Raw genomic sequence first — 22842 nt, forward strand, 5'->3', positions numbered from 1 at the left:
CCACACCCAATCTTCCCCTGCCTGAAGGGTTAAATTTTTAGTGTTTTGTCCAGCACCAATGTCTTTCTGAATCTTGGCTTTCATGCTGGCTTACATATTTTTGCATTCTTCAATTTTTTCCCTTTTTTTGAACAAGTCTTTTCCCCGTTCATAGCAAACTGCAAATGGAAAATAGTTCCTCATTTCTTATTTTGAGATTTTTTTTTTCTTTAAGCTTCCAAGTAATAGCCGTTCAGTTGGCCTTCTTTTCTTTAATGTTTTGACATTATAAATTCTGAACAGGTTTCTATGATAGTGAAAAGGCTCATTTTAGAATCTCCTATGATTTGTCCAAACGTGAGGCAGTGAATTGCTTTCAACAGTAAGTCAATTCATTTTGGAATTGTTCCTTTAATTATCACGAGAAATATTGTATATATTTATTCTTACCTAATAAGTAATCATTTGCACATGTTAGATCATAGAGTAATAAATCATATTAGCACTAACATTTTTTAAAAGATATAATCTAGATTGGACAACATGTGTAACTGTGTTATTACTGTTACTATCACATCTTGTTTTTTTATCTCCTTATATAGTGTTCACCTCGGGGAACAGAGGATTTAAATAATCCAAAACTTAGTGTAATTACCAGGTGATCAAATGAAATAGATGAATGTGGATGTAGCAAGCTTGCAGAAGTATTTACACAGAATAAGGGGTGAATATCTCAATAGTAAATAAAAACATTCCTCAATAAATTCTAATTTTAAATCCTGAATACAACCTCTTGTCGGCGAGTAAATTAATTAGCACTTTTGTTCCCCAGAGTCTTCATTTGTATGGGAGGCTATAACAGCTTTTACCCCCAAGTCCACAAACTTTTTTCATGCCCCAGCCCCCGGAACCTGGGATTAGTTTGTCAAAAGAGCGGCTTGGCATGCGTGATTAAAATAAGGATCTGAAGATGGGGAAATTACTCTGCGCTATCTGGGTAGATCAAAGATATACTCACAAGTGTCTCTAGGAAATGGCAGAGCTCTCACTACTGCTGAGGGGATCTGACTGGGGAAGCGGGGGGCAAAGTGGTGTGGAGAGGAGCCAGGGAAAGCTGGCAGCCTCTGGAAGTAGAAGCAAGAGTTCTTTTGAATCCTCCAATAGGAATCAGCGCTACGAGTATCTCGGTTTGAGCCCCTTAAGTGTCCTTTTGGACTTCTGATCTCCAGAGCAGTAAGAGGGCCAGTGTATGTTGTTATTACTGTTCTGGTAATTTCTTACAATATCTACAGTCAATTAGATCTCTGAGATCCTCCATGATTTGAGAAAAATTCTCTGCCCTGTCAGTTTTGCGGATTTTTATTTCGAAGCATTTTTAATAGGCATAACGGGAAAAATAATTTTTCATTAGTTATTTGGTATATTTTATTCCTTGCTGTAATCAACCTGTTGGTTATTCATATGTCGTCAACGAGAGGCAAGCACACACTCATGGAGATGTTTCTATTAGTTTTTTTTACCGAGTAAAAAAAGACAAATTTCAAAAATGAAATTTTATGTTTAAATAGCCAATTCAATTAGAAATTCAAAACACAAGAATCTTGCAGAAATCAGCTGCCAGATTTATTAATCTATCTGAAAATAAAAAAAACATAAAAACACAACCAAACAAAAGTAGAATAAAATAGAACTTAAAAAATCTTAGGTACATTTCTCAAAATGTTTATAATGCAGTATTTTGAACTCCCCAATATGTAATTGGAAATATACTTAAAGTTGGTCAACTGTTCAATTTAGTTCAGTGAGTCACTACCTTAAACAGTAATATTTACATAGTTTGTCCTTAAATATCATATAATTAATACCATTTATTTCACTGATACTTTAAGATAATTGATTGCCCAATTCTTCCTCACTGACTGACTAGAACTGGAGTATTAAAAAGAAGTAAAAGAAAAAAAACACAAAGCATCCTTAATATGATTGTTATTTAGAATATCTTTAAAAACCCACTTAAAATTTCTTCTTCAGTTTCACCAAATATCTCAATCATATATTTCAGTTCTCTTTCCAATAAAACTTTCACTGAATATTTTTTAATCTGCTTTTATTCTAAGTGCTGGAAATGGCCACATGAGCGCAGTGGGAGGGAAAGGTTCTGATTTTTAAGGCATACTTTATTAGCCCATAAAGGGCCAAATGACATGTGATGTGAATGCAGAACAATCATTGAAATCACAGGTTACATACATATGTTGAAATTACAAAGTTTTCATAGGAATTAATGTGACGAGTATTGATTTTAGCATCCCAATAACTGTTCAACTTAAGAGAAATCGCTGTGAACTGTGCAGTGTTGGGAAACGGGTAGCTGGGGATAGTTTTTAAAGAGTCCTTCCTGTGCTCATCACGAAATGCTTTCATAGGCTTATTTTGGCTTCATGATTAAGTTTTCAACATTTTGCTAGACTTTCATTCTTCTAGTATACTCATGGGTTAAAAAATCCAAATTACTTTCTTGAATCTTTTAACAAGCTACTCAGTGATACTATAACACTATTTACTTTTTTTTTTTCAGAGAGGATGATATACTGCTTTCTATACTTCCTCCAAATGTAAAACAAACAAACAAATAAACTTTGAAACTTGAAATCTTTAAGTCTTCTTTCAAACAATCTGGTCACATTTACAGGAGTGTCCAAAACGAGATGATGGATAATATCAGTGCCAGCTCTGTGTCATACAGCAACTTCCTCATGTTCTTATTATTTGACAGTTTGTAAGTCATTTTCCATTTCACCAAAAGTTACAAAAGTTTCCACAGTTTCCCTTAGGAAGCTGAAGCTTACTCTTCATTTGTCAATGTGCATAAAAGCTGCTTATAGCATAGCATGGCGTAAGCTATTTTTTAAGCAATAAATGGTTTGAATCATCTATTTTGTCCTGAAATGCTATCTGTAGTTAACTGCATTGCTTATAAATGGTCATAGTAAATTCAGCATGAAAGAGAATATTACAGAAAAGACAGCAGCAGAAGCATTAGCATTATCTAATATTTATATATGTTATCAACATAACACAGCAGTAAAACGTTTAAATGCATATCAGTGGGTACCATGTCTAAAAATTACTATAGTACCTATTTAATGTAGTGGATATTTTTCTTAAAGAGTGCTTGCTGTATCTAGAACAGCATAATAAGTGATTTAGTACAGTTAATTCTTACTGATTAAATAATGTATTTACGTACTGAAGGAAGTGAAAAGAGACAGATATTTTTTGCTTCATTGTGATCCCAGATTTAACATTTAAATGAAGATTCCAAAGGACCATAGTGTCATTATTCAACTAAAATGGGTTTCGAAATATTTAGGACAGTATGATTTTTATCTAAACAGCAAGGTGGCACCAAATACTTGTAATGCTACTGGCCTGTGACTCAGTTCGGAGCCAGAGTTCAAAATTGTGCCCCTCCTTTACAGTAATGGTAATTACTCAGCTTTGGAGAGAATGGCCCATTTTTATGGTCATTCTTTGTGAGTTAGGTGTAAAGCGAAACAAAATGATGGCAAATGTAATCAATCGCTAAATACCTTTTTTACAAGAGGTGCAAAAACAGTTCTTTCTAACAATTAAACTGCGATTTACAGTAGATGTTTTTGTACGCCTGCAGAGACAGAGAAACGATGGGGGTAAATGCCCAAGGCAAATAGTCTCCAAGTGGATATTTACACAATGTGAAATCAACTGTACCCTAGTTACCCAGAGAAAATGAAGATTATCTTGTTATTACAAAATCAAACAGACATGATATAACTTCATCATACCTAAAACCTGTAGGACCCTATCCCAAGCCTAAGAAAAAAGTAATCCCCAAATCCCTCTGCCCATTCACCCTTTATCTTCCTGTTACACAGAATAAATGTTGAGATTACTCCCACCCACCCTCAAATAAAGTGCGCAATCCATGGCAGACCATAGAGTAATGCAACAGGAAAAGCCCCTTTTTTGTATTATTATTTAAAAATAAAATACAAACAACAAAAATAAAACAAGGACTGGAGAGAACGCTGTGATTCGCCGCATCTTGCAGAAAGAGGCGAGGCCGCCCTGCGTGACAGTCACTTGGGTCAGTACACATAGCCTTCGTTGTAGGGGTGTGGGTTGCAGCAGCCCCCTTCGGGCATGTAGGCCATGCTCTCGTCAAAGTGAGACAGAGGCACCGTGTCCTCCTCGTTGATGTGACGCTCCACGTCTGTCTTCAGCAGTGGGCGCTGATTATCCGGAAAGGCCATTGAGAAAAGGGCTTCCGGGTCACACACAAACTTGTAGACGTATCTCTCTCCAGCCACCTGATGACAGCACGGAAGAAAAAAGATGCATCCTCAGCATCCCCGGAGGGGGAGGGAAAGGAAAGAGGAAAAAAAAAAAAGAAAGCAAAACAAAACATGATTTACTATGCCAGGAAGGATGGATAACAAAATAAGAAGGCAACCAGGTAGCAGCTGATTCAAACACAAAAGCCTTCCCTTGTAAAATAAACTAGGGCTCAATCGAGGGAAATCCAAAATGAGGACCTTGAGTGATAATTATTTCAATCCAGCTATTACTGGTAACTCAGCAGTTTTCTTGTTTTAACATAAAATTGAACTTTACACTGTTATTTTGAAAAAAATCAGATTTAATGCAGGCACTTCATATTAGATTTTTTTACTTAAGGGTAATATCCATGCTTATAAAAATCTGTATCTCGAAGGATTAATGTCTCTCTCTCCATATTACATTCTGAATGGGTATAAAAGCTCAACTTTCAAACTTTAAGAGAAAAATATGTTTTATTCTTAATGAGACTAGAATAGTGATTCACTGATTCTCAGGGAGCACATTCCTCTTCCTTTTTATTTATTTATTTTTTTGCACTGTGTAGTCTCATCTAAAATTCCAAAGATATATAGCCTTATTTAAGTGAAAGATGGATCAAGAAGACAGCATTATCCTGGGTACATCACTTTTAAAAATGAAGGCAAGGTACATTAGACAGAATTTAAGGATGTATGCAACGTGTCAAATTGAAGCAAGAGGTGTAAAAAAAGTGCAAAGAATCAAAAATATACAATGCACAGGGAGGAAATGAGAAAAAGAAATGTGACAACTGTCTAAAATAAAGGAGACATAGTATAATTTATAAGGAATGACATACCCCAAACTTAAACTCTCAAGAGTATTGCTTTTGTAGAAAGTTATAAACAACAGAATGAGACAAATATGGTAATATACTTCCCATTAACAGACAATATTGAAGTGCTCAAAACCCAAGAGGGTGGTGAACAAATACAGCTGTTTGAATTAATTCTGTGTGCGTGCGTGCGTGCATGTGTGCGTGTGTGTGTGTGTGTGTGTGTGTGTGTGTGGCTTATACTTTTAGATAGCTGAAAATTACTCAACACCTTTGCGCCCCTATGTGTTAAAGGCATTGCTACTTGGTTTGTGGTGTCAGGGGAACAGTGCTTTCGGGGTTCATAAACTATCTGTATGTGTTTAGGGGAAAGGGAGCAACTGCCAAAAAACCCTGATGCCCTGGACACAGATTTAAAATATTTCTGGCCCTGATTTAAATAAGAGAAAACACTTTAGCAGATCCAAGTAATCTGAATACTCATAAATTTGAAAGTGCTGACTCTCAGTAGTGTTTATGATTTTGGATGTGTTTCTTAAACTGCCGCTTGGTTCCTGGCCTTAAAGTAGAGACAGGAATCGTTCCTTGGAAAACTGGTTGTGGCACTGAGAAAGACGCTTCTAGAGGAGCAAACAGAGGAGCTTGGTATAATTCATTTACTTTAGTGATCCAGACAAAGGAAATTAATTTCTTTCTCTTTTTTTCCAGCTTTAATTGAGTTTATTGGTACATTTTAGGGATACAGTACAGTTACATTCATTGTTGGGATCTTGTACCTCTACATGACAGGTCTTGGTTCTCATTTTTTCCCCTTGTCCCTGCCCTCCCTTCACCCCCTCCTCTCCTCCCCATCTACAAACTCTTTATTTCCATCTTTTCATTCTCTCACATTTTTTTCTTTTCCCTTATTACCCTTCCCCTACCCTTCCCACCTTCCCTACACCTTTAGCTCCTTTCTTCCCATTTCTCAATGTCGATTACTGACATTGAGGAAATTAATTTCTTAAAGGTGAACTGGTAAAATGACTATAACAATAGGCAAAATCAGAAACAAGCTCAAATAAAAAAACCTAGCTTTGTGGTTTTTTTCATTGTTAAAAATATTTTTCAGAATAAAAATAAAATAAATGGCCTCCTTTCCTCTAAGGGATCTATAATCTGTTTTGTTTTGCTTGGGACTAGAGAGAGAGATATTTGCTGTAGTTACTGCAACTTTTTTGGTCTGACATGTTGATACTAGTTATAATTAGAAATGACGTGATAACTGAGAACTTTTCACCATGCGAGATTTAAATATATACCACACTGTTAAGGTTATAAAAATCTCTTCAGGACTCTCCTGAATTCATTGGTTCTTCCTATTTTCTTCTTGATTTAACTTTTTAAAGCTACCACTCTGTTTATTTGATTGTGTTAAATGTAACTGAGCTTAGAACAAAGCTGCCATCCAAAAAGGGAAATGATGTGTTACAGTATTAGTAATTAGCACAGGGCTGTACACTAAGAATGCCCAAAATGCCACATTGAGATAGAAAAAAACAGAAATCAGCAGTGAGCAAGGAGATATCTTGTAAGCTATGTTATCAAAGGCTAGGTATTTCAATTATGCTTTAACTTACAAAATTTCAAAAGTAACTCAGGATATTGGCTACTGAATTAGAAATAGCACACTAAACAAAAAGAAATAATGAAGTCACACAGAAAATAACTACTGTCAAAATATAGATATGCATTTTTCTAGGCATTTTTTAAAAATTGAAGTACACACATTTTTTATGAAGTGTAATAAATACTTCTGTTTTATAATTACTAATATTAGTAGTTTTCATTTTCTTACAGTTTAAAAGTATTGTCATTTTGTTTTTATTTTAGTCTTTTTACTTTTTTCCCCTAAACTTCATACATCCACATAGTTTTAAATCAATGAATAAAAATGTTCATATAAATATTTTCACCTACACAGTGAAATATGTAATACTACATCACAATGTTTTTTAAATAAAAGAGATGGCATAGTCTTTCTCTAAATGACTATACTAGAGTTTACTTGATATATATATCAACATTAAGATGAAAAGGGCAAAACATTCCAGAAGGAGTGCAGTAAGAGCCCTGGGGGAGTCATGGGTATGTCAGGGACTACAGGCAAGGTTTTCCATGTGCAAGGAAGGGAAAATGATGGCCGTTAACATCAGAAGGGGCCTGGCTGTATACTAGCTGAAAGTAGCCTACAATTCAATAACATTCCCTTTTTTCTACGCACACAGTGATAACCTTTGGGTCTGTTATACATAGCGTTTTACATTCCTGCATTAACTGACAAATTGATCATAAATAGTTTTTTTGGCAGTTATATCCTAATGGGGACAAATACGAGGATCAACAACATTTTTTAACTGCTGTTCCAGATCTATGTAACCGTTTGACAGCCTTCTGCCTTATTAATTTGTTAAAATAAGAGAATGTATAAATGAGATAAAGAATAAAACAGTAAATAAATGGGAAAATAGAACTGGTGACATGTATAGTAAATTTGAGAAAATATGAGAATATTAAGACCAGGCATGACATCCTGGAGATCCTTTTTAAGTCACTGCTACTTTGGATCTTAAGTGTCAGTAAAAGGTCCAAGTGGTAGAGCCTTGGTCCCCAGAATTGGTGCCTTTGGGAAGTGGTGAAACTTTCAGAGGTGGGACCTAGCAAAAGGTTGCTAGATCTCTAAAAGTGTGCTGTCAAAGGGGTGAGGAGTCCCCCAATCTCTTCAATTTTTCTGTCAATTCCTGGCCAAGAGAAGAGTGAGTTTGTTGCTGACTGGCTAAAGACCCAAAATAATAAGGTAATTGATCAGAAATCAGAACCTCCATAACTGTAACCTTTTTCCTCTATATAAATTGGTTTATACCTGATATTTGTTATAGTAAAGCTAACTAATACAGTCATTTTCTGAAAGCTAAAGTGTAAGTAAGGATATTATAACAAATTTTGGCTCTCTATAAATGCCCCTTTTAGTAAGGGGCTTAATGGCTAAGACATCAAAGCCACATATGCCATAGCTTACACTGACTTCTGGATGTGAGCTGCACTAAAGCTACCATTTATTTGGGGCTCGCATCATGCCAGGTACCATACAAGGTATCTCAGGTATGTTATTTCATTTAATAATCACACTGAAAATCTTCAGTGAGGTAAGATGATCACCATTTAGTAGGTGGAGAATCTGTTCAAGAAGGTGATATGCTGAAAAAATTAAGAACCAAGATGGATTATATAAAGGTGCAAATTTCCAATGATGAATGTCATTATATTGTATACCTTAAATGTACCAATAAAATTAATTTTTAAAAAAAGAAGGTATGTGGTGAGCAGCCAGCTGGAAAACCAAACTCAAGGCAACAGTGCCACGACCATGTGATGTGACCCAGAGAAAACAACAAACAGCTACTGGGAAGGCCCCACAAGAAGCCTTAGCAGGAGGAGAAGACAGCAGAAAGACAGGAGCAGCACGTATTTGAAAGGATTTGACCACCAGTGAATACGGTGGGGTGAAAAGGGGGAGAAAGAAAAATTATACCAGGGCTGAGACAGGAAAGAAGGAGGGAGCAGGTGGCAAAGATTTATATTCATATTTTGGAGAGAAAACAATTTAGCCTCATCTTTTAAGGCTCTTGAAAGTTCTGAATTCTAAACTAGCAAACTCCAGCACTGATTTCACATGTTCTAGAAATCTCTATGCTAATTCTCTCTGTTAAGTTTCACATAGCAAATGGACTTGTATTTTCAGGGCATCACAACGATGACATAAAAATATGCCAGGACCTATAACATGTAACTAGATTTACATCCACTGAAATAAACAAAGGCTGCATAATAAAACTGTAATGCCCACAGCAGATAAATCATAAAAGTCAAGGCAATTAAAATTGAATACATGCAAAGCTGAAGAATATAATAACAGACATCCGAATGTTTTATCTGTATTTGTTCATTGTTTCCTTTAAAATGTTGTATTTTATTATAAGTGTAACTCATTTATTTTATCTTTAATCTTTTTCCTAAAAAAAGAAAAAAATACTACTTCCAAATATTAAAGGAAGCTCATTTGAAATAAAATATATTGACTTTTGTTCTAGCAGCCAAATAAGATCAAATGCTCATTTTAAATAGGTGTTTGGGATATCAAAATGTCAGGTAATGAAATCACCAAGATACTAGGCAAGAATATGTGCTTTTCCTAATGAGAACAAAAAATATCCTCATGGTTTAAGAATCAGAACAAGGAAAAAAAGTAAGAATTAAAGTAGTCTTAAGTTCCTTTATTTTCACTGGATTCTATAATTAAAAGCATTTCAAAACTACATACAATTGTAGAGAATGCAGCAGAATAACAACTTCTGGAAATATATAGATGCAATATCAATACTGAATCAAAAACATGTGCATCAAAGTGGGAACTTCCAGGAAGGCTCATATGTTGTATATGATATGATTACACATTTCTCTCCAGTGTCCATGAACTTATAAACAGAAAAGCTTACAATACAAAAATCAAGAGCTAAGCATTTGTTAAAATGAAAACCTTGCTTCAGCAATTAAATACTATATGGTTTTCAAGGTATGATGCATAGATTAATGTGCAACATTTCAATGAATTTTAATGCTGTATTAGCTTCTCACCTTTTGCATGATTCCCTTCTCATAATAATAGCGGAGTGAACGGCTAAGTTTATCATAGTTCATAGCTGGCCTGTTTTTCTGAATGCCCCAGCGCCGAGCCACCTGCCACCAAAAGAGAATTATAGTATAGTGTTAAGTATTACCTTAGCATATCTCAGAGGAAAATGGTTAATTAATTATTTAGCTCATAAAAACATGTCTAAATCAAAGACATAATGAGTCAAGTTACAAAAACTATCCTGATCTGAACTTCCTGTGTCCTGCTTTGCTTTTTAAACCAAGCGTGCAGTGATCATTCTGAAATATCACAATAGAATTCTTTGTCACTATTGTTTTGGATACAGAATTAAATGGAAATAAGGGAATGTGTTTACAACGGGAATGAACAGACTACAGTTCACCCAAATGAGGCAAGTTTTCCGATTTGAGATACAGTATCTGCTTTTTCCTTCTTAATTTTTCAGACAAAACTATAGCTTAAGAAGAACTTAATGATCTCTTTATAAAGGTGCCTTATTAAAGTTAAGTAAACCAAAGAAGAAAAGATCCTTAAATTACTACTTCAAAGAATAAACAAGTGGAATTGTGTGCAGCAGAGAAAATAAGACGCAAATTAATAAAAGAACTACAAATAATTTTTATTGCCTGGAGCAGCATCAGAATAAAATTGTAGTCAATATCAAACTGGAGAATTAAGCATTCATCTAGAGAACAGCAACTGAGGCTAAAAATAAGAAGGAAGTAGAAAAGGTCACCATGTGTATGAGTCCACAAGCAAAAATCTCTAAACCAGAATGTCCACTTTGTTGTTTAGTAAAAACTCTCAGAGGTTTTAAAGATGTGGCTTTGGAGGAGCAATGTTTCAGGTTAAGGCAGAGTCCATCCACAGAGATTTAAAAACACATTTCTTCAATTTATGTATCTCCCTACCTCACCCCCAGGCCCGGCTAGCTGAGCCATTATCCAAGGTAGTGTAGGTGGTTTTGCTATCCCTGCTCTCATGTTCTCATTAACTTCCACTTTTATTATTCTGAGCAAAAACTGAGGCTGCCATGCAAACCTAGGCAAGTCCAGGAGAGCATTTTGTGTGTTCCTTCATTTCCTTGAAATTCCAAGTTGTTGCTATGTCATATATATCAAAATAGCTCTGTTAAGCGAACATTCTGTTTCTCTTCAGTTTATTAGCAATAACCTGTCTCCAGGATTTATTTTATTTTACTTTATTTTAAAAATACCTACCCTTGATATTTTTTCTCTAATTTGTATTCTCTCAATGAAACTAACAGCATGCTTTAGCCATATGCATGAGTATAGATTTTTAAGAGTTAGATGTGATGTAACAGAGGCAAAATTATATCCAAGCCAATAATCACAGTGGCACATGCACAGTAATTTTCCAAAGATAAACTTCATTTAATATAAATATTCTGAGTACTGGGGAAATGGGAAAGGGGGAAGGTGGCAAAGAGAAATTAAAGCACTTTTTAAATAAAATATATTTCAAAAACTTAACAATGGGCATTTAAGGACTCTTTAATAGACACGGCAGCTGAACAGCATGCAAACCTTGAAGGGATGTGAAAACAAATTATTAATGTCTCTTTAGATTAAACAACCATCTGAATACCTATTCATTTATAAATGATTCTTTTCTAGGAACTCAGCTGGATTCACCTAGAAAACAAAATACTAAAAACAAAGTTCAAGATAACATTGTGGATATCTAAGGAGAGAAATGTAGCTTTTAAAAATGATATAAAGAAGTGGTAGGCTTCTAGAGTTTGATTCTTCTAATGCTAGTTAATTCTCAGCACTGGGTTTATTAGTCTACATTTTTAAGAAAGCATGAACACAAATCAAATAGGCAAGGCAAGAAACTAAATGGAGAAGGTGAAAAAGTAAAAAGAGTCAACAAAAGGCCAATAACATGCCAATAATAAATCAGTACATATCAGTTATAACCATCAATGTCAATGGCCTCAACTCACCGATGAAGAGAAATAGACCGGCAAAATGGAATAAGAAGGAAAATCCAACAATATGTTCTATACAAGAAACACACCTAGTGCAATAAGAAGCCCATAGACTGAAAGTGAAAAGATAGAAAACAATTCTCCATGTGACAGGAGCCCAGAAAAAAACACGAGTAGCAATCTTATTTGCAGACAAAGCAAATTTCAAACCAAAACTGATTCTAGTATTATTGATGTAGGACGGTACTGTATCATACCTCTGTGAATGTAAAATATCTTGTACCTGCTTTATGATACATAGTAGTGACCATGCTTTACCAGAGCTACATTTAATGATATTACTCTAGAATGTTCTCTTTCCAGATGATGATTAATATGCTAATAAAAAAATGGTGCCAGGTACCACAACAACAGATATAGATATAGATATAGATATATAAATTGAATTTTGGGAAACTTTCAGAGTGCTGCCAACTTTGGAAAAAGTCATCCCAATTTACTGTGTTGAGTTGGCATTGTACAGAAATGGATAGCCATATTGGTCTAGAAATGTTAATTTTTTTATTTTTATTTTTTTCCACGTGTACAGGGGTAACACATTGTACTAAATATGTAAGGTCATATCTACATGGGTTTGATTAAAGAAACTAATAAAGTATTCTCTAAATAATGAAAAAAAAAGAATAAGATAAGCCTAGAAAAGCAAGAAGCAATTTAAATATGTTCAGGGACCATTTTCATCTCCAGAATTAAAGATTATTTTGATGTTACATCATTGCCTTTTCTCTTTTACTTTCCTTTTTAGTTTTATTTTAGGGTTCCCTATTTTTAATGTTCATACAGAGATTTCTTCAACTGAAATACCGAATAGTTTCTCTGGTGTGAAAAACTATAATAGTACACAGGATCCTGATGAGATAATTAATAATGTGAAATAGGAAGTAAAGGGCTAAAGGTGTAGGGAAAGTGGGAAGGGTGGGGGAAAGGTAATAAGGGAGAGGAAAAAAATATGAGAAACTGAAAAAATGGAAATAAAGTGTTTGTAAATGGGGAGGGAGGAGAGGGTGAAGGGAGGGCAGGGACAAGGGGAAAAAATGAGAATCAAGACCTATTATGTAAAGGTGCAAGATCCCAATGATGTATGTAACTGTACTGTATACCTAGATTGTACCAATAAACTCAATAAAAAGAAAAAAAAAGAAAGCATGAACATGAAGATTTGCCTTAGTGTCATAGCCTTTACGAAATTGAAAGAAATGAGACAGCAATGTGCTTAGGAGATGCAGACAGGAAAGAAATTTAAAATTAACAGAGAACATAAATATCCTGGTCCTCAAAAACCTTCAATATTATCAGGAGGCTTTGACAGCATGTTGTATAGATGCCTGCCTATATTAACTGTTGTCCCTGAAGTAAATTCTTGATGATCTTAATATGAAAATCATTACCCCATTATCTCAACTATCTGAAAAAGAGAGATGTTAAAGATTATGTGTTTTCTAAAGTTATCCAGACACAATGAGCAGATAATTTGCTTCTGTCTGAAGCTGCAGTATCATTTTAAGCCTCAAAATGAAAGCGGAAGCAATGAAACTCATAAGTAACACAACAGTGGCTTCAGGGGCATCCTGTGTGAGTTGTGCTGAGACACATACTCAGAGGGCTGCTGTGTAACCGAAGGTAGTGGCAGACGTGGGCCGCCACAGACCAAAGAAATTTCACAAACCCTTTCCAAATAAGAAGTTTTAATAAGACACCACAATCACTGCCTGATGGAAGCAATTGCAACAGCAAGTGATGCAGTCATAAAATACGGGATGTTTCATTTTGAACAAAAGCTTTCAGAGACATTCAGTGCTAATTGCACAATTCCCATTGACTCAGTTACCATGTGGAAATAGTCTGCTGACTCTAAATTATCCCCTCTTTACCTCATGAGTCTCCTACACAAAAGCTCTCAAAATGTGAGTTTGTTATACAGGATAGGTGTAACTGTCTTTCTTTCCTGCATTAAAAAGAGAAATCACAGAAACTTAGAAATTGATAGAACTTAATGGTCATCTGGTCAAATCTACTTACTCAAACTTGATCGTCAAAAAGTCAGTTGTTGCTATATAAAGAACTGAATCACTTGCAGAAATTTGACTCTTCCTAGTGGATCGAGAAGTACTGACATAATTCAGTGACGTCTCTTATCTTAACAAATACATGACAAAAATAAGAAATTATATTTCTGCTTAGTTTATTTTAATCACAGGTAAAGGGAAATAACTGTTTAACTGATACTAATCCCTGTTGAATATGATCAGTTCCATCATGAATCAAGTCATGCAGTAGTTATTAACATCTTCCATGAGGGGAAAAGCACATGTTCTCAACCTGTGGCAGGGCTTTCAAATTACTCGGTTGAGTATTTCTAGTTTTAATTTGTTACGGTTCACATTTTTGTGGTTCCTTCACCATCATTTAAGTACATCTGTAAAGAAAAACTAATGTTCTTTGACAGCCAAATTCTTTTTATGTACACTATACACATCTAAACATCCAAACATTTAGCATCTACTAAATAAGACCTGTTTTCAGTTTCAGATACTGAGCCGTGTTTGGGGTGTGAGTGTGTGTGTGTGTGTGTGTGTGTGTGTGTGTGTCTGTGTGTGTTTCATGTGAGGCAAGAGAGACACTGCGAAGCCAACCCTCAGGTACAACTGGAGTACTGATATGAATGAAGGAGGCTTAACTGCTCTAAATAGACTTCTTATTTCATACTTATTATAATACCTTTTTAAAATACATTATTTCTAAGAATTTACTATTTTAAATAACTTTTGTTGTGAACATCAAATTGGGGCATATTGCCTGATTAAGTTGAATACTTTATTTAATAAACAACAAAAAATTAAGATGTAAGGGCCCAGTAGCCTAGGTTCTAGATGTCCAGTAAATGTGAAACTAATTATGTTTAGTTCAAAAGTACTTCAGCCTGATTGAGTTTTTTAACATGTTCAGGGGTTTAGATTCAACAGCCTCTAGCATAATGAGTCATAAGCATGTTAGCTAAAATTCTTCCATTGCTTTCTTGACTGATGTGAATGAACTAAAGTCAATTTTAAGCAGAGAAAGTATCTTTAATAAGACACAGAAATTTCATATAACAGTCACCTTTACATAGAGGTCCAAAATGCTACTTAGAGGTTATTGCTGCAGTAACAGCAGCAGCTTTGAATCTAAATCTCATTCTGAGGAGAGTAAACATTTAACTGTGACGTTCATCCTGGAAGCACTCTATTTGTGTGTGTATTGTAGGGTGGGATGAACGGATGTTTCAACTGTTTGTTGGTTGAAAGTGTATTCCATATATATATGTTGTTTCTATGTAGAGTCTTTCATTTTGGTAATTTCTTATGTATGATAGCAACGTTTTAAACTCCATCCCTGTCTTCCAGTGGAGTATACACAGTCCAGCTGACTTGGAACAGATGTCACTAACACTCAAAAGGAAAGAATGTCTCTGCTGAGCCTGTATCTTGTAAAGACACAAGGTCTGTGAACTTTCCACTGTGGCCCTCACATATCCTGATCTTCCTGATAGCTGTTCCTCCCCTAACCTCTCTTGCATCACATGATTTTGATACTCAGATGTTTCTCTCCTACCCACTTCATAAAAATCTAGATTGTCCAAATAATGACTGTTAATGAAAAGAAAAATACCTCCACCTCCAAAACTAATTGGACTTGGGCAGACCTCTCCCTTCCCCCATACAGACCATAAAACTCTGCCTCCTCCAAGTCACAAAGTCACATCCTTCTCTAGAGATTTTTCCTAATGATGCCATGAATGATTTTCTTCGACATCAATTCTCTAAGATGGTATTCAACTGGACACCCCATGTGATAAAATAATAATTTTAAAAATAGACCTTTTGCAGCCCACTTTCTAATTCAAAAATTTTCTGTGCAGATTTAAAATTTTTATGTTACATTTTGGCACATTAATCAAATATATCAGTTTGATTACATTATAACATATCTGATTTTCCTAACAAAAATCTGCCGAACCAACCTCTTCAGGTTCAATCAGTTTAAATTCCATGCCTCGACCAGTCCAGGCGATGAAATGAGAATTTGAAGGGTCGTCCAGAAGAGCTACCAAAAACTGCCAAAGCTGAAGTGACCCTCGCCTCTGATATGTGGGTCCTTCCCGGTACATTCCTGGCTCTTGTTTGATGTCTCCTAAATTAAAAAAAAAAAAAAATGTTAAAGTGTCTTTTATTAGCAGCAATATTACGCCATTTATGTAAAAATTCACATTAACTTAGTAATTCAAATGGTTAAAGAGAAGTGCTTTGGGGTCTTCTGTGAAGTGTAATGTTAACATTAAATAGGGATTTTTAAATAATTACGTGATTGACTATAAACTAGTAGTCTGTATAAATACATATATATTTCTTCAAGTCAATATAAGTGCACACTGGTGTGGAGTAAATCCATAAATGTCACGGACATAAAATTTTGTGTATGTATTAATTTTTTATCATATAATTAAAAAATACTGTCTAATCATATGTCTTTGCTTTTCTTGTTAATGCCATTACTCATTACTTTAAGCAACACTGAAGAGGAAGAAATCAATTTTAAGCTCTGGGCACTTTATTTGTACAAATTAAATTCTTCAAACTATAATTTGTAAATACTTTATTGACCTGCACATGAAAAACTATTGAAATTTTCTTGCACATATTTCAAAGCAAATTTAATACTATCATGAACTAAGTTAAAAAAGCTATACTGTATAGTAGTTTTGAAAATCTAGATAATTCAGGCCATACTGGATTTTTATGATAAACACTTTCCTTCCTATACCTTCACCTGGGAGATACCACTTTTTCACCTGTCATCAAATGAGAATTTTCACTTGTTTGTCCTTATATCTTATATGCATTTTACTCACTTAAATTTAGCGTGCTAAACTTTTTCTAAAGATCTAATTTAAAAATACATATACCAAAGCTTTTCGTAAATCTGTATTCTTAAGCAGGAAAGATTTTCTTATGTTATATTTGATACTCATATATAGCATAAAAGTATGATAAAAAGCAATAAAGGTGTTAGCATTATAATGCTTCTGCTACAAATCTGATCAGTTATCTTGGCTTTACAAAACAAAGCAAAACAACAACAACAACAAAATACTCAATGTCATGACCACTGATTATTTACTTCTGTCCTAGCCAACTATATGGAATTGGTCACACTGGGGAGTGGGTGTGTAGGGTTATACAAATATATTACATCATTTTCAATGTATCAATTTCCTTTCTTCACTAAATAAACAATTCAGTCAGAATACATTCCAGGGAATCCGTTCACACTAAGTATGAATTATAAAATAAACCAAATCATAAGCTTTCTAAAATGTTGTTTTGGTTAATAGAAGAAATGTACTTCTTAAAATAACTATGAAACAAACAATATTTTAAAAAGCTAAACCAAACTACAAAATTATTTAGTCAATAGCTGGTCAAAATCATTATATTATTTTGCTCTTAACTAGAAAACATAGGCATGCATCTTCACATTGATTTCAAAGAAGTGTTCGTTTATCTCAAGTTTCCTTCTGAGATTTGCAAAATGTTATGTGAGTAACAGCAGATATGCAGATAGAGTAAAACATTCTTAAATTTTATAGTTTCTACCTATAAAATTGACCATATGAGCCAAGTAAAACAGCAACAACAACAAAACCCTCCTTTTTCTCTCCTCGTTTTCTCCAATATTTACAAAATGAAAGAAAAATATGATTCTTCAAAAAATTTTCATTAGTATAAAATTGAAGATTACTTAAAAACCAAAGGGACTAGAGTCCCCTAAACTCTAGTGTGACTCTGGCCTACAGATTGTAACATAATCTTACTCATCATTATAAGACATTTTTCCGCTTTATGTGGCCTAATTACAACATTATTTGCAAAGTAAGCTCAGCATAAATAAAAGGAAACGATGAAGGACATTTCAACGAGTAGAAGCTTTAAAGCTTTGTTTCAAAAGAAAAAGTTTTATTTTGAAAATTGTGATGTTATGCTTATGGTGCTAAATAGCAGGGCTCACACCTCAGAAACAAAGCTTAGAACATTTATTGCAGGATAAAGCGCAAAAATGTGACCCCCGTTGGGGTTCCAACTCTGTGACTTCGAACAATTTAGAAATTTTAAGGGAGGGTAAAGCAGCAGATTTCTAAAGACTTACTAACCTTTTTGAAAATACGAGAGTATAAGAATAGCAAGAAGCTTGGGAACACAGAGTAGTCTTCAAGTAACTAATTAGAGATTGAAAAGCAATCTGAATGTGTACTCTGCCGTTTAAATAATGACAATTAAAAACTCTGAGAGCTTCCAAGTCATTATAGCCTCATCCCCAAAGTTTTTGCAATCAGCTAATCAGAGGGCCCCTGCTCGCTTCCTGTTTAACAATCAAAGCAGGAAACATGAAGACCACTCCGAAGAACCACTAAATGAATTAACCGTTCACTTTTTACCCAGGCTTCCTTGTAAATGCCGACTTTTGACACCCTTGTCAAGAAAAGAATATTCTATCTAACTTGACGCTCTTTTAAAAATATCTAAGACCTTTGCTTTGAAACCATGAGTGATATTAAAAAAGGCAATGCTCTCCTCCCTTTTAAGCAATTACAAAGTAACGTCACATTAGTAATGTACATCTTCTTGGGGGGAGAAAAAGAAGGCCTAACAATCACTAACTAAATGGGCAGTTATGTGGTTCCTGTGCTCCATAATGCATCTTTTCATGAACAATAAAAGAAAGGAGGCTGCATTAGTCATCAGTGCATCCACAGTAGCATGCTTTCTGCTCTGCTTTGTTAATTACAGGATCAGCTTTCAATAAATCTCGAATAACAAGCTGCATGTGCTCAGCAGGGCAATGGAAAGACCCCTCTTACTCTGCACAAAGCTCAGTAAGAATGATGCTCTCCGGCTATAGCTCCAAAAGTGGACTCTCTCACAGCAAAGAGGAAAGGGGCTCTTACTGAGGGAAGGAAAGAGAGAATTTATAATAAATCACGTAGAGCTAGAATGCAGCACCTGATAAATTATGTGCATAGAAATCTTTAAGTAGTTTTTGAAAGGAGGAAGAGTGATAATTCTATCCTACTTTACAAAACTCAAAACTGGGAACAGCGAATACACTTACCATCGAATTTCTCTGGGACAACACAAGTGTCATCATAAAACTGCCTGGGACCCTTTTCAAACATACAGCCTGTGGGAAAAATGGGACGTATTTATTAACGATACAAACAAAGCTCACTAGTGCCTCAAAAAAAAATACAGCCATTAACTCAAAAACTGTGCAGAAAAGTGAGTTTACTGCTGTTTGGCCCTTTGACCCTGGACATATTATTTAACTTCTTTGTTTCAGTTTCCTCATCTTCAAAACAGGAATGATCACTATCTACCATCTCACAGGGTTCTGAGATTAAACGACTTAATGTATGAAAATTGAGGGTGATGCTTAGCACACTGCGGTATGTCAGTTGTTTATATTATTATTATTAAGCCAAGAGTAGATCTCACATGAATATTGGCAGACCTAAGATTGATAATTTTCTTCTTGGGCTGGGGGTTTAGCTCAGTGGTTCCGGCACCTGCCTCACAAGAGCAAGGGCCAGAGTTTGATCCCTGATACCAAAAAATTAAAGTAAAATAAAATAATTTTCTTCTCCCTGTCCAGTTCTTTCTTAGTTTTGTTATTCAATGGGAAGAGAGGAAGATCAGGGATTTACTGGTATTTATCTTGCATTATTACCCTGATGCTCTGAAGCAGATTCCTAATTTCCTCACAAAAATATATAGTTAAATATTTCACTTCGTAACTATGACTTACATCTGTCAAAGCAAAACTGAATGTTCTTAAAAATGCATTTTAGTAGCATGAAGAAAGGTGGACTGGTCTGTAAATCACATGTTCTACATTAAAAGTATGGTTGTGGAAAAACAAAAGGACACAAAAATTTACTTTTCAGCTATTTCTGTGTGCACAACTCACGTTAACAACCAAATACAAATTATCAGCACCAAAAATAAAACCTCCCCTTTACTTTAAAAAGATAAAAGTTTTAAGATAATGGTTATGGGAACATAAATGAATTTTCTCAAAGCATATTATGCCTAAGTGGCCCTATATTTGGAATGCCTGGCGATTTTACAAATAATTTTAAAAATAGAATACTTAACTTCTGTTCTGCTGGGATGAGTCAGGAAGCCTTCTTGCCTCATGTAAATGGAGTGGCAGCTAGGCACTTCTGAAAGAGGAAACAGGATTAGTTAGTTGGTCAGGAGCTGAAAGGGTGTTGTTTTCCATGGACAGTTAGTTGGAAAGTTACAATACTGTCACAAGTCCCCAAGTGGAAAATCAGCCAACATGTGGCTAATGCTGGCAGGCTTCACGCAATGGAATAATAATGCTAATATATTTTAAAGTGTTGTTAGGAGAATCATAATGCAATGTACATATTTAATGGTATACCATGTACATAAAAATACACCAAAGGCTCATTTGTAGTTTATTTCATGAACACCTGACAGAAAGTATTATGAAAAACTTCCAACTAAATCTCTTTAAGGCAATTGCTACAAATACACAGACTAACACAGAAAGACACACGACTACTTTTCATTTTGTAAAGAACATAGGTCATATTCAGAACCAATGATGAAACTAAAACAGGTATAACAATTCAAAGCAGTTATTTATTAGCCTCTTTATGGGATGTATCTAAAATGTTCCCCCGAAGGCCACACACTAGATGTTTTGTTGCTCATGGACTCTTGGAGGGTGATTGGTCATGAAGGCTTTAAATTCAGCAGAGAACTAATCCACAGAAACAATGTCATCCTTGGGAAGTGATGGTAGCTGAGGAGTCTGGTCCTAGTTGAACAAAGCAGGTCATGGGGTCCGCCCGTAAAGACCGTATCTTGTCCAGACCTCTTCTCTGATACCCGTTCTCTACTCTCTCCCTACCATGAAATTACCAGTTCTCTTGAGGTTCTTCCACCATGATGTTTGTACCTTATAACACGACTACAGATCATGGAACAAGATAACCATGGACTAAACCTTCTGAAAACATGAGTCAAAAATAAACCTCTCCTGCTTTATGTTGGGGCATCAGATATTTTGCCAAGCCATGGAGAGCTAACACACTCTTAAGGGTGAGGCCTTGTCTACACGAAGGAGGTATCTCAACACTGACAAAATTAACTCAGTATTTACACCTGAAGCATAGTGGTGCTCCACACTGAATGTGTTTATAGTTTAAATACGGGAAAAACAAAATAAATTTTGAACAGCAAACAAAAGATTAAAATTCAAATCCTTCACTCACTGGTAATTATGATATATAACATGACAAATCATTTTGTGTCTATGTTTCTATAAAATAAAAGACTTGGTCCCAAATTCCTTTATTTTGAACGTGGAGATTTTCTCACATAACCACGGATAGACTCATGGAGAAACCACCATGAAACTTAACTTCCATGACCCTCCACTTTTGTAAGAGTTCCTTTCAAGGCTCTGTACTTAATTTTATATTGGCAGCTTTATTTTGTTTTCTTAAAGAGAGTTCCCCAGTTTTATGTTTCCAGGTCCTACATATCTGGGCCAAACTTTGCATTTAACAAGCATAGGTTATACAGGAATATATAAATATATGTGATCAAGATAATGATATCATCCATATGAACAAATAACTAAAGTTTTCTTAAGAACATGCGCAAACATATACTCTTAAAACACATATGACAAATATGGTATTTAATACAGAAAGCATGACCTTCTTCCTACCACTTGTAGTGAACTAAGCCTCCAGAGATACAATGGGAAACGTTTCAGTGAACTGGAATCTACTCTCCATATACACACTCTGTTATTATGAGAGATTATTTCTCTATTTATTTGGCCTAGAGGTAGTACTTCCTTGGTTTGGTATGTTTCATTTTTTTTTTTTAGTCAATGTAATTGTTTCAAATGTTGTCTGGTTAAGGACACTACATATACTTGGGTCTACTGATGAATATTAATCAAAATATGGGCATTTTTTTCCATGGGAAAATTCATCTAATGTTATTGGAGTCCAAAATAATGGAAATCTATAATGCTAATAATATTTAAAGGTATGAGGAATTAATAGCCTTCAATATAAGATGCTGTAAAACTATCAAATATTTCATTATAACATGTCTTCTTTATATAAAATATTATGTAGCATAGACTTCTGTTACTAAACAGGCTAAGTGAACTCTGCTTCCTGATATCAGCATTTATAAAAGGGTCGAAACACAGTTGATCTTTTGGGTTGCTGATAGTTAGCAATCCATTTTATCCCAACTTTTTAACCAATGACACTTTGAATTAATTTTTAATGTTATTCTGATTTATTGCCAGGCCCAAAGCTGCTCAAAGCAGCTGGGTCTGGAAGGGATAATGTTAATGACAGCCATCAGCTCAGCAGCTGCTCAGAGGCAAGCATTTTGTTGTACCAATGTTGACACCAGGCCACAAAATACTTTTACTGACTGCTGCACACCTGGAGCATGGCTTCAATGACAGCTGGCTGGCTCTGGAGGCAGCGAGAAGAGAACACACAGGCTAAACTCTATTATATATAAGTGTGACCAAATGTACTCTCTCCTTCCCAGAGGTGCAGAAAAAAAAAAAAAAAGGAAAAGCAGAAATGCAAACATTCCTGAAAACCCCACTACTCAGAGCTCAAGGAATATCTTACAAAAAGTTTTTAAGAACAATACAAAATGAGCACAATCCTGGAGAGCCAGATACTTGAATCAAAAGTAAGATCTGATGTATAATTTCACAAAATCTCATCTATTTAAATAGCTGATTTGTTGTTTATTGCTGTACTTAGTAGCATTCTCATAAAATTTTAGCTACTTATCTATAATGTTTAAATATAATGATTTGATATTCGTCATAAATTAATGACATATAATAAGGTGAATCCCCGAT

The 22842-nt window shown here is 34.9% G+C and overlaps 1 protein-coding gene across 15 annotated transcripts in view; it reads right to left on the bottom strand.

Moving 5' to 3' along the window:
• Positions 1 to 2834: 2834 nt before the first annotated feature.
• The window catches only part of Etv1 (ETS variant transcription factor 1), an 89499-nt gene continuing 69491 nt past the window's right edge, over positions 2835 to 22842 (bottom strand). For all 15 annotated transcript variants that reach the window (XM_010643362.3, XM_010643357.3, XM_010643361.3 and 12 more), the window contains 5 exons: positions 20051 to 20119; positions 19009 to 19077; positions 15863 to 16032; positions 9830 to 9931; positions 2835 to 4331 (listed from right to left, as the gene is read on the bottom strand). In XM_010643362.3, coding sequence (XP_010641664.1) covers positions 4110 to 4331; positions 9830 to 9931; positions 15863 to 16032; positions 19009 to 19077; positions 20051 to 20119 — 632 coding nt within the window. In that variant the 3' untranslated portion in view covers positions 2835 to 4109. The remainder of the gene's footprint in view (positions 4332 to 9829; positions 9932 to 15862; positions 16033 to 19008; positions 19078 to 20050; positions 20120 to 22842) is intronic.

The sequence above is a fragment of the Fukomys damarensis genome, unplaced genomic scaffold (genome assembly GCF_012274545.1).
Source record: "Fukomys damarensis isolate Sample0158 unplaced genomic scaffold, DMR_v1.0_HiC HiC_scaffold_4, whole genome shotgun sequence".
In the NCBI taxonomy this organism is placed as follows: Eukaryota; Metazoa; Chordata; class Mammalia; order Rodentia; family Bathyergidae; genus Fukomys; species Fukomys damarensis.